Genomic DNA, 13,516 nt, shown 5'->3' on the forward strand with positions numbered 1-13,516 from the left:
GCAGGAGTGTACAGGCTGGACTGTGAGTGTGGCCTATCATATGTCGGGCAGACGAAACGGAGCATTTCCACTCGGGTGAAGGAACACATAGCTGATGTCAAGCACCGTCGACCTAGGTCTGCAGTCTGTGAGCATGTCATGGATAAAGCCAATCACTCAATCAAGTTTGATAAGCCTCTGGTTCTTGCCAAGGAGAGGCGTTACATACCCAGAATGCTGCGCAAGGCCATTGAGATTAAGAAATATCCAAACTTTAATAGGGAAGATGGCTTTTCTCTACCACCAGCTTGGGATCCTGTAGTCCATCTGATAAAGGAGCAAGCGAGACATAGACTGTGAGACCTTAGTGTTGGATGATGCTGGACATTCTGATGTTTTGAAAAGATGTGTCCCGCCGAGTTTGTTGCCGGTCCCATATTGGGATACCCTCCTACAATTTAGGAGGGAATTAAATCTTCTCGGGTCCGTGGTGTAGGGTTGGAGCCGGCGTAGTTTTTATCGCGTATAAATATATATCTTTACTTGAAAATAATTGTAGTGTATATATAACTAGCCTTATGAACCGATTTTGCATGTACAACCAGCCTTAAAGTTTGTAGTCTATGATTGTTCATTATTTTAGTATGTGGGTATTTTTGCACTTTGTAATTTTTCCTCAGTCACCCGTTGACCACGAACGCTGTAAAGGGTTCGAAACGTCGGGATGTATTATAAATTCAATATACGCGATATAATCCGTTTTCATAGTTTTATTTCATTATTATTTTAAGCAAAGATCGATACGGACAAAGTACCAAAAATATGTATACACGACTTTAGTATAGGTACATACTTCTGGCACTTTGTCAGTATCGATATTTTCAGACGTGACTGTACTGACAAATTAAAAGTACCTACAGCTCATAATTATATACCTAATATCTTTTCAAAGACAGCAGCAAACACCTAAAATGATACAATGAAAATCAAGTACATTATTTTTGTAGATTTTTCTGGTAACAAATTAGCTCTTACCCCTTTGAACCAAATCTTCGGAAGAACACTATGAAGACTGATATACGTTTCTTTGTAAATATTACGGTAATTAATTAATTTACTTAATTTAAATATGCTATTAATTAAATTAAAATACGCTAATTACATTTATTCTTTACAATTACAACAAAATATTATTTAAGTTAGAAAAATAGTATGCACGTAATCGATTATAAAGAAATTGTAATCGATTATATGCATACTAATTTCATATGTCTTTGTGTCAATATTTCATACTGGCAACAAAATGTCCTTGAATCGAAAAGTGCCACTTTGATCCCTCCTAGCAGGGAAGAAAAATCCAGTTTCCGAATAGGTGATGTGAAAAGAACATTTTCTCAAAAATGGACGGCAAAGTCGACGTTGCCGGTTAAAAAGTAAGTCGCGAAGTGCGTTGTTTATGGTCAGTCAAAAAATTAAAAAGTTAAAAACATTGCAGTCTCGATTTCGGGACTGCAATGTTGCATACAAATTCCATTATTTGTCGAGTTCCAAACTTTTTAAAAGTTGAAGTGGCCATATCAAATGTAGGCATAGGTCCAGGTATTATAATGTTGGTACCGCGACTATGTAGGTGTTTCAAATAGGTTGGCGTATTTACAGCAGAAAAATACACTTCTATTTTTAATTTAAAAAAAACGGCGGCAAAGCAAATTTTATTACTTTTTTCTGTGAAAGTTATTATACATAAGAACGTTGCTTCTGTAAAATATTTCTATTATATTTGTATTTATTGCGCCATTTTTGAGAAAAGCACTATATACTCGTATGACTCGGCTGGAAGGCTACTTGCTGGCTTCGGATTCAATTAAACGGACTCCCAAGGTCGTCCGTTTAAAACGAATCCTCAGCCGGCAAGTAGCTACTTCCGAGCCTCGACAATAATGTACTATTACAAGCGTTTCGTTTTTTCTTTTTTTTATTTCGTTTCATCTCATTATCTCATAAAGCTAGTTTTTTGTGCATGTCTTGGTAGTTTGATTTAATAGTACCTAATAAAAACAATATAAAATGGTATCTTAACCTCAGGAGTGTTAATGCATGGTTCTGTATTACTTTTACAAATATTCTTCCTTCAGAATGTGGTTAGCGTAGCTTATTATTATTAATGAAAACCTATTATTTTCTAATACTTAGGATACATATATATCTATAAGGAACAATTACCTATAATTATTTATTTATGTGTGTGTGTGTAGATATTATTACTATGCTAAATGTATAACTTTAGAAGGCTTAAGTTAAACTTTCTATGCCTATATGAAATATTATAATGATGATTAATATGATCACCAAACATCGTAAACATTTAGAGTGTTTTGTTGAAGCTTAGTTGAGTTCAAAGATGTCTAAGTGTTCTCTATCATACAAAACTTGGGGTCAAAATTATTTTCGGCGCACGGAAATAACAAATTCACAACCAACAGTTACTCGTCCAGGCAATATAACGAGCTCGAATTCGACGAGGTCTCACCAAAGATATATGTAACTTCGTTCTCTAACACTATTCTCTCTGCTCTTACTCTTAATGTAGGTAATGTTAACTGGTCTATATGTTGCATTGACACCAGTTTCGTAGGTACGTTGTTTAAAGCATTTACAACCTACCTTAATAAACTAACAGATACCACATAATTTAACAGATTTTAACCAAGGGTTGAAAGCGCTTACCAAAACCAGATATATTTGCGCTCGAACGAAGAAAGACTCGCTAGAGTTAAACACAGTACATACATACTTTTCATTTTGACTATGAGAAAAGTAAAATATGCTTATTTTAGCGTTATGAACATTATAAAACCAATTTCATAAGCTACAAAATGTCTTGTAGTTATCTTTTATTTTATTGAACAATTAAGATAAAGTTGTTGGCAAGCTTGATTTATGAGTATAAAGAGTCTAAGAGAATGTTAGACAGGATTGAATGTTAATAATTAGTAGTGTATGTTATAATTACCTAGTAGGGTGCGTTGGGGTAAGATTGAATGTAATGCTTCGGCATACGGACGATTTTGTGTCTTACCCCGCATGAATAACCCGTTCAATCTTATCCCAACGCCCCCTAGTATCTAACTGACATTGAAACGCTATGGTGCTGGATGTAAGTTGCAAATGTAATTTAAATGAATAAAATTTTAACCGCTTTTTCTTGGTAATCGTCACAATTTAAAGGCAAAAATGGGATGAAACTCCCTATAGTCAAAAAAGCAATTTTTAACCCGGCTAATCTACCTATCCTAAATATATGACTAGTGAACTTTCCAAACCGGAAAGATGAAAAAATCATAACATGTAGTTAGAAAAAAAAAACTCGTTTAATGGGGGTTGCAACTGTCAAAGGTTTGCATAGACGGCGCCATCATATCGTAATAATATACTAATCTATGATCATAGCTTGCCCCTTTTTAGGGTTCCGTACCCAAAGGGTAAAAACGGGACCCTATTACTAAGACTCCGCTGTCTGTCTGTCTGTCACCAGGCTGTATCTCATGAACCGTGATAGCTAGACAGTTGAAATTTCCACAGATGATATATTTCTGTTGCCGCTATAACAACAAATACTAAAAACAATAAAATAAATATTTAAGTGGGGCTCCCATACAACAAACGTGTTTTTTTTGCCATTTTTTGCGTAATGGTACGGAACCCTTAGTGCGCGAGTCCGACTCGCATTTGGCCGGTTTTTCTATTAGATTTGGCTTAAATGGCTGCATGGCATCCAGGGCACTAAAGAAACCGGACAAGTGTGAGTCGGACTCGCCCACCGAGGGTTCCGTACTTTTAAGTATTTGTTGTTGTCGCGGCTATAGAAATACATCATCTGTGAAAATTTCAACTGTCTAGCTATCACGGTTCATAAGATACAGCCTGGTGACAGACAGACGGACAGCGGAGTCCTAGTAATAGGGTCCCGTTTTTACCCTTTGGGTATGGAATCCTAAAAAACCAAAAAAATGACACAATTCCAAGGATTGACAGGGCCAGCTATGCTGGCGCCATCTGCTAAATACTTGGACCGGCCAACCCCATTAAAAGGAAAATACTCTGTATTAGGATTCTGAACAAAGAAAACAATTTTGACCCGGTAGCAATAACAAGAAGCTACGTAGTTTGCGTATATTGGACTATACCTACTATATAGGTATATGTATATTATAATTAAGTTGTAATAATGACATAGCTACATGCAACAAGTTTAATCACAATGATTGTTGACAGGGTGTGCGCGCTATGTAAAGGCGCAGGGGTCACCGTCGCCGCACAGCAACAACAGCCAGAAGTAGTTTCGACAATCTTCAATGTTTTATGTATTCTATTTGTTTTATGATTCTTACCTTGTATTTTATTACTAATCAAGGATCAGAGAATTTACCTGTGTACCTAAGTGCCACCGTCTTGTTTTATTAATATTTGAGTATCTTATCGGTTACCGTTTTTTTTTAACGATAAATGGCTATTGGCTATATTATTACAATAGGCAATGAGGGCACATTGCTGACGTGCTCTAAAAAACATATGTATTCTTCTATTCTGGTATACAATGTTGTATTGTATTGTTATCTATCTCTATGATGACTGTCTCATAAAACCTGTAATATAAAATATAGTTAATTCAAAAAATAGTAACTTTGATCCCAAGTGAGAGACGTAGTTATAAATATATGTTTATATGGTCAGTACAGTAGGTATATATAAATGATCGATCTGATAATTGGGTACGTGTGTTCTGTGTCTGTGGTGTTCCTCGTGATGTAGGGTGCGTGCGGCGTGAGGAGCGAGGCGCGCGTGAGCCGGGGCGTCGGGGCCCACCAGCTGTTTGTCTTAGCGTAACTTTAAAAGGTTTGACCAATCGCCTAAATTTTCCCAAAGTAGAAAATTACATGATAATGATTGTTATACAAAAAGAAAACGAAACCTATATTTTTTTATTTAGCTAAAACTGTCGTTAAGGTATATCTAAATATTTCGTGTTCAACAAAGAAGAGTTTCTAAGTCCTAGCTGTAATTTAGTACACTCGTAGACATTGATGTACTTTTTTAATATTATCAATATTATCTACACGGTAATCGCGAAAGCAAACCTGCGTTCTGCTTGAATTCATGTGTGTATTATTTCTTGCATCATTGTATTACCTGATTCGGCCTCACGTAGTGTATTAAAATTGTATATTGTTATATATAAGCATCACTTTTGTCAACTTTATTTTGCTGCATTTTTGCGAGAATTGTACTGTAAAATTTTAATCTGTGATCGGGAACAACTTTTTATTATATTTACTCTTATAAATTGAAAATCACATTTTGAGGTGCTGCAGTCCAATAGCATTTCAAATTAGTAACTTTACTAATCTTGTGAAATTTCTGATGACGGATTTAAATTTATAGTTAACGAACCTGCAATTAAGTAGTTGTGAAGACTGTTACTTAACCCTTACTGAGCATGTGCGGCATACGACCACTCGGGCGCTCTCGAGTCTCGAGTAACGAGCTTGGAAACCTGAAGGATAAGGGAAACTATACATCTTCGTTGAAGCGCAAGTCTTGTAGCATAAACCTTTTTTTTAATACGGGGCTATTCCCACTAGTTGCCACCAAGTTGTTACCAGTGGTAAGTACTGGGATTTTTTTCCCACCTTTTACCAGTGGTAACTACTGGGAAAAAATCCCAATAGTTATTAAGATTGTTTTTTAGGTGGGAATTTATTTCTCAGCAGTTACCACTAAAATTCTGTTAAGAGTTCAATACTAATAAAAAACAGTATAAATATTATTGTATAAATATAGAGTACAGAGTACATACTTTAATAAATAATTAAAAGACGATTAGTGTTTCAGTAAACTGCCTTAAAATCGTTGGAGAAAGGAGAAATTAACGTTTGGATTAAATTTATCTTATTAATTGTAATTTGAATTAATTATACGAACGAACAAACAAACCTGTCAAAAACCGACTATATTTGATTACTTTAAGGCAGTTTACTGGAACACTAATCGACATCATTATTTCTTAAAGTAGTCTATATTTATACATATACTATACTATTTTTATTAGTTTTGTATTTTAACAATATTTTGGTTGTGATTACTGGGAAAAATCCCAGTAGTTACCACCAAACCGAGTTGGTGGAAACCACTGGTAACAACTTGGTGGTAACTAGTGGGAATAGCCCAAAATACGCGCTCCTCCAGACCAAGTAAAGTCTGACAAGAAATATATGATCATGCGCCATGTTGCGGAATTTCATTGGAACTAATTTCTTACACTGGCAATAATTTTAATGATAGGTTGTCACTGTTGCCAGTGTCATTGTGGCGGTTTACTTGAATAATGCTTAAGTGTTAAATATTAAATAACAAAAATGCCCAAAACTATACATAGTCAGGAGCGGAACATTGTTAATAATGTAAAAGAAATAATTCTCGAAAAGAGCATTTCGGGAAATTAAACTATTTCGCTACGAAACATTTCCAAATTAACATCAGAGCTGACAGGTAAACAAATCAAAACGTCACTATAGTCTGGTTAATACGACTTGGTTATTGTAGTGTTATGTTATACAAGCGAGGAAACAGTAACAAAAATGAGTTTGAAAAATATTTACTATGGGCTTTGGAGACGATCAATCTTGTTAATTGACAATGTAGCAGAACCTATGTAAGTTTACGGAATATATACATACCCAGTAACATGACCATCATCGGCATCATCATCATCATGGTGGCCTTTTGGTGATCCAATCTTGGATGTAGGCCTCTTCCCAGAATGGAGTAACATGATAGACGAAATATTTTTTCAACTATAGAGCTGAGCTGAGCTGATGGTGTGGCTAATAGTAGTCACACCATCTGGTATGTTACGACTAAGTTAAATACATATATGTAAATTTATATAAATTTCTAGGTCAATCGGAGGCATCGATTACGCGGATTACAAGAGAAGGTTGTACCTCCGGAGGTTTTATGCAAACCAAAAATAAAAAAGAAGATGCAATTAGACGATTTTGACCTATGTGTGGTACGTAAGAAAATACATGAATTTTATACGGCAAAAAAGAAGTACCGACTATAAAAAAAAAGTGTAGACACCAAATAAATGGGTTCTGATTTTGATCAAACGAGTTGCCAATCCTCATTGTTCAGACTATACTGAACTGTTGCCATATAAATGAGAATAATAGCGCCCTCTTGACAATGATCATATATTCCTGGTCAGGCTTCACCGACTTTTGTTGTGCTTGTGTGCGTTGTGTCTATAAGATATTTTAGATGTGAGCGTAGGTGGTCTGGAGGGACGCATATTTGTATGTGGATTATTATTATCATTACACTAATCTACGTATAGAAGAGATCTGAGTAATACTTTTGAAATCGTGATCTTTTTAGGTATTAAAATGTCGGCGGTACTTGATAGCGGTACCATCAGGCTACGTACCGTACGTAGGTTCACGTGGTAACTTTATATAGTATAGCGGTACCATCAGGCTACGTACCGTACGTAGGTTCACGTGGTAACTTTATATAGTTATTTGTAAAATATTTTCTTTATGAAGATTTTATTTACCTCGAAGCCGGTTTTCGAACTTTTTTTGATGCCGGTGCCATATTTTTCGTATTGTTTTTAATATTAAAAATGTTTTAAACTTAATTAATTAGATTTTAAGCGTGACATGATTCTAAATATATTAAATGTGGGATGACATTGATGTTGCATTATGAGTTCATGAGTTCGAAATCGTTTGAAACCAAAGTACCTACCTACGGCACAAAACTTTGCATTTATATTTTTACTTCTAAGATAAGATAAAAGATAAAAACCAATTTATTCAAGTAGGATCTGTTGGATCGCTTTTGCATCGTCAAAAATCTACATTTAATCTTTAATAAATGTTGTAACATTTTATTAGGTTCTTAACTATTACCTGTTAAATGTAAAGCAGACATCACACTGATAGGTTATATTTAAAAAAATACATTTTCACATTGACATATACTCGCATCTAAGGACGGGCCTTACGGGCACTAATAATGGTGCTAGTCCAGCGGTGTCACTCACAAATTTGAGCCAATCATGCAGTCTATTCTAACGCAGCTAGTTGCGACCAATAGCGCACGTAACACCACTATACTGGCCCCATTCTTATTGCCCGTAAGGCCCGTCCTTAGACATATTTCATAAAACAATTTGATTTGTTAGTTGCACATGTCAATGCATTTTCATTTCATGGTATTAAATTTTCGCCTAAGTCTAATATTTCAAGTATAATATTTGGTTATAGGGACATATGGAGGTAGCGGTAGATACATTTCATACATTTTCGTCACTCAGACGGATACATTAATTAATTAATACATTTGTTGTATGTTTGCAATACCTCACTACGATGTTCTTTGTTTCAGTGTGATGTAATCAAATAATGTATACTTAAAAAGAAATATTAAAAAATATTTCTTAAGTATATGCTGTGAAGGCACTTTGAGTGGCAATGGCACAATAGAGATCGAGTTATGTTTGGTGTGGATAAAAAAAAAACTATGTGTAAAGTGGTTTTTATTCGTGTATATTCATTAAACATTGCAATTGCATTGCAAACATGTATTTGATTTATTTACCTTGAACTTCTAGTCCGGGCCTGCAGTTTATCTACATCAGGGGTCTCGAAACCCTTCCTGTCCAGCCCCCACGAAGTAAGCGGGTGAACCAAACACCGTGATAGCGGTAGCAGCCAAAATACGCAAGCTTTGGCCCACGTGAATTTAGAAAGAGCCGTGTAAACCTATAGGTAGTCGATCATTTCGGGTTATTCCCACTAGTTACCACCAAGTTGTTACCAGTGGTAACTACGGGGATTTTTTTCCCACCTTTTACCACTGGTCCCTACTGGGAAAAAAAACTGTCAAAAACTGACTAATCGACATATCATTATTTATTACACGACTGCCCAAAAAGAAAAAGAGTGTATTGTTTTTAAAGTACTCTATATTTATACTGTTTTTATTAGTTTTGAACTTTAACAATATTTTGGTGGTGATTACTGAAAAAAAAACCTAGTAGTTACCACCAAACCGAGTTTGTAGTTACCAATGGTAAAACGTGGAATCTTTTTTCCCAGTAGTTACCACCAAAATGTTGTTAGAGTGCGATACTAATAAAAAAGTAGAAATTGTAGTAGTATAAATATATAGGTAGTGTGACTTAATAAATAATTATAAGTCGATTAGTGTTTCAGTAAATTGCCAAAAGTGATCAAAAATATTAAAACTGTTTTACCGGTGCAAGTGCAAAAACTAAAATAGTTAAGGAGAAATTAACGATTGGATGAAATTTATCTTATTAATTGTAAATTTAATTAATTGTGAAGTTATCTAAGTATGAAACCTGGACCTTTTGTCAAGGCGCTTACGCCGCACTACGTAGTGCAACGTTGTATTTATATAGGAGCATCGTTGATGATGGCGTAAGCGCCATCTGCAATAAGGTCCCTTTCAATAATAAAATATCAAAAATAGTCGGTTTTTGGCTGATTTGTTTGTTCCTTCGTAAAATTGTGATGTTATACAATTATGGCAGTTTTTTACTTTTAAGGCAGTTTACTGAAACACTAATCAACTTAAATAATTATTGATTAAAACACTATATTTATACTGTTTTTTTTAGTATGAACGCTAACAAAATTTTGGTAGTAACTACTGGGAAATAAAATTCCCACCTTTTACCAGTGGTAACTAGTGGGAATAACCCAAAATTTCGAGACCCCTTTATAATACTTTCAGTGTAGATAATGGAAACGCAGAGTTGACGTCTGTGCACTTGTTGTAGGACCACTTTACAGTGCGTTTGGTTTAACCTTTTCGACGCCGTGTCAAACACAAAAGTTGTCACTGACGACATATCACCGAAATGTCAAAACTGAAATTGAACTTTATGCACATGCACGTAGGTCTATGTTACTTTGTGGTCTTTGACCTGTAACCGAATAATCCGTCTTTGGCGTCTAAGAGTTTAATGACGTGTATCCCTGTTATCGCCTTTTCCCATATTTATCTACTTAAATAAAAAACAACCTTATGTAATAGTTATACATTTATTTATTGAACGACATGCACAAATGGTTACGCTATTAGTACGACTTAGAAATAAATCACTTTCCTTTGACATGCAAAACTAAACAGCTTGCTTTATTGTAGGTAATGATACTAATTAATAAAAAGTTAATTTAATAGGTATTAGACCTAGTTTAAATATAACTGGATTGTAAACATTAAAAGCGCCTACCTATCATATATTCTGCCTATCAACGAAGCCGCATTAATTAGGTAACTTATCTTAAAATACGAATTCAGATTAGCAATTTCTTTGTTTCATGATAGTATTAAATAGGTATTATATGCCTATTGCGTATATATATTATATTAATGTACCTAATTGGAATAAGACTAAAACTGGGCGTATCTAGTGATGTTTGTGCTACGTCATCTTCGAGATCCGATTTATTATGGCAAGTACCTGGAAATTAAAGAGGATATTAATTATTACACGAAATTAGTTAAATATTCATTAAAAAAACTAGCGATTTTTAGTTCCTGTTCAAGAACTTTCAGATTTTGTTATACCATGAAATACATTCTAATTAATTAATACCTATAGATAAATATTCTGGGACAATCTTACATATATAAATAACCTAGTAATAGGTACCTACCAGAGTATGTAAGCTAAATGAAGCTTATGTGTTGTAAACAGACCGATAAACGGCATGATAGATATGACTTGCACGTAAAGAGCTCTTTAAGACATGTTTGGTATATCTATTACCTACATCCAAATTAAATCATGCATTTTATTCTCGTTAGGTTAGGTAGCGTAGCGGCGACGCGACGTGACAATAGCCGCGTGCACTGCGCTTGTAAAGATCGTATCTCTGCAAGCGTTGCACAGTAGGTACATATGTCTTGTTTTTTGCTTTAGTCAGTCATTTTGTCCAAGATGTGCCAGTATATGTATTCTACATTTGAGACGAAACCGCGTGGCTAGTAAAAAGCAATGTACCTTCTGCCATGAATAACATTCTAAATCGAGACATCGAGGCATTCTGATCTACCTAAATACGAAGGCTGATTGAAAAGTTCGCGGCCTGGCCAATAAAAAAAGTTTTTTTAAACATTCGTCTCATGTATGTCTCATGCCATTTTCAACTGTCATTACTTAGCTGTCATCCAGCGAATTTTCAGTTGGCGTCATTATTAAAAAAAAAACGGCCGATCTAAATTCACGTGTAGACAGATTCTTAATAATGAAGAAATTGGAACAACTTGCTGTAATTAAATATCTTCGTAACCTAGACCTGAGAGTGGTGTATTTTAAAGAGTACACCTAGATGTATCATGCCACACAGGTTAGAAAACTTTATTAATTTGTTTTATTTTCCCATACATTGCTTACATAGAATAACTCAATTAAATCGAAGGAGTGGGTCCATGCTGTATCTCCGCCTTAAAAAAAAACCGGCCAAGTGGTAACAATTTTTTTCACATGACGTCGAGGTCCAGGCTGAGGTGGAAGGTTTGGCCATGTATTTTGAAGGCTTGGAGGGAATCATCTTCAAAATTGATGTAATGACCTTAGAACTCAGATGTAACTAGTGCATTAAGCTCGGCGAAGACTACATAGAGTAATGAACTAATGAAAAATATTTAAAAAAATCTTTGAATTCGTTTTCATACTTAGGCCGCGAAGTTTTAATCAGCCCTCGTAAGAAACTGGATGAGATAACTGATCTTTTACTTCATATTCATATATATACTCTGCGAAATATAATAAAACATCAGCCATGATGGGACAATGTCAAGTTATATGTTAATTTTTACTTTGGCTTGCCCTCAGGTAAATGCATGTTGGCTATGTTGCCTATAGGATTTGTGCTAGGAAGCTCTGAGGGACTGTCCTCTACGACTGTTATTTTGATTATGTATTATGTAATAGGTGCATACATATAACGATATTTATTAATATTAGAATCATGACATAATATCCATTGGACTAAAAACATTAGCTAGCTATTATAAATTATTTCCAATTCGCCATACCTACTTCCGATCCGTAAATTGACTGGAGTTATTTTATGAACAATTGAACATAAAATATACGTGATGACTGATGACTTTTATTATCTTTAAGCGTAAGCGTCATTCTAGACCTGTGTACAGTCGCCATCAGATACATCGGAGCGGCTGAGGTGCTCACAAATATCTGAACGCGCCAGGCTATTGTCAAGGCGTTTGAGTGCGCGTTCAGAAAATTTTTAGGATATGAGGATACTAAAATGACAGTTCATTTGCTACTACCCAACCTGCCCAATTAAACTGTAATTTTAGTACAAAACCATACAGATTGTATAGGTAGTTTGTAAATACATGGACGGCAAGGCAACACTGCGGCCCGCGGGCAGAACCCGAACATTGTTGACCCGCGGTTGGGAACCGGGAGAGTTAAAGGCCGTATAAAGTGCTTCACACCATAGACATACATATTACTTCATAAAGACCGGCCTTACGAGCACTGCGAATGGGGCCGATATATACATTGTGGAGTCAAAATCGCATTTAGTTTCACCAGCGCGCTCAGTCGTGACTCGTGTGGCGAATTGCGCAGTGGAAAGACGCCGGTGTTCGGTCGGAATTGTATGCATACGCTTATATAGTTGGTCAAACCAAATTGTCAGTAAATAAGAACAAAAAAAACTATACCCATCCTTTTCTTTTGGGTGCTAGTACTAGTGTAAGACAAAGATAGTATGATTCTCTCTGTCTATGCTGGTGTAACTAAATGCGATTTTGACCAATGTATCGGCCCCATTCGTAGTGCTCGTAAGGCCGGTTTTTACGAAGTAATATATAGTTGGTCAAGCAAATCTTGTCTGTAGAAAAAGGCGCGAAACTCAAATTTTCTATGGGACGATATCCCTTCGCGCCTACAATTTTTAAATTTGCCGCCTTTTTCTACTGACAACATTTGCTTGACCAACTATATACCTATGTCTATGCTTCACACACCTTATATAAATCAGTAACTGACGACAGGGACGCAGCAATATGTAGATGGGAGATGCAGATATCTCTACCGTGTCTAACGTGCAGCTGCGTCCCTGTCGTCAGTTACTGAATTAAGTACCTAAAGTGTGTGAAGCGGTTTAGCTGAACGCCTGGCTGTCAAAAAGTTGTCCCTTAGTGTGGTATTAAGGGACCCACTGATTATCAGTCCGCCGGACGATATCAGCCTCAGTTAGAACAAAAAATTGACAGTTACGAACAACTGGCAGGCCGATATCGTCCGGCGGACTGATAGTCAGTGGGCTCCTTTACTGGTATTCCACCTGTTCAATATTTGATCAAATGTGCATATATTGCGTCTCACTCTCTCATTAAGCGAAATGTGAGACGCAAATAGAAATACCACCCTTAGGCAAAAAAAAATAAAGAACTT

At 35.7% G+C, this 13,516-nt stretch overlaps 2 protein-coding genes across 5 annotated transcripts in view; one reads left to right on the top strand and one right to left on the bottom strand.

The window, feature by feature from the left end:
• LOC134754339 (flotillin-1) overlaps positions 1–8,614 on the top strand; it is a 67,647-nt gene extending 59,033 nt beyond the window's left edge. For both annotated transcript variants that reach the window (XM_063690617.1, XM_063690618.1), the window contains one exon: positions 4,255–8,614. Coding sequence is in view for 1 of the 2 variants with exons in the window: in XM_063690618.1 (XP_063546688.1) it covers positions 4,255–4,272 (18 nt within the window). In the remaining variant the exon portion in view is untranslated. The remainder of the gene's footprint in view (positions 1–4,254) is intronic.
• A 1,491-nt stretch (positions 8,615–10,105) lies between these two features.
• The window catches only part of LOC134754271 (sulfhydryl oxidase 1-like), a 43,914-nt gene continuing 40,503 nt past the window's right edge, over positions 10,106–13,516 (bottom strand). For 2 of the 3 annotated variants that reach the window (XM_063690491.1, XM_063690492.1), the window contains one exon: positions 10,106–10,540. Coding sequence is in view for 1 of the 3 variants with exons in the window: in XM_063690492.1 (XP_063546562.1) it covers positions 10,528–10,540 (13 nt within the window). In the remaining 2 variants the exon portion in view is untranslated. The remainder of the gene's footprint in view (positions 10,541–13,516) is intronic. The other variant, XM_063690490.1, reaches the window with a different exon arrangement.

Source organism: Cydia strobilella, chromosome Z (assembly GCF_947568885.1).
Source record: "Cydia strobilella chromosome Z, ilCydStro3.1, whole genome shotgun sequence".
Taxonomy (NCBI): Eukaryota; Metazoa; Arthropoda; class Insecta; order Lepidoptera; family Tortricidae; genus Cydia; species Cydia strobilella.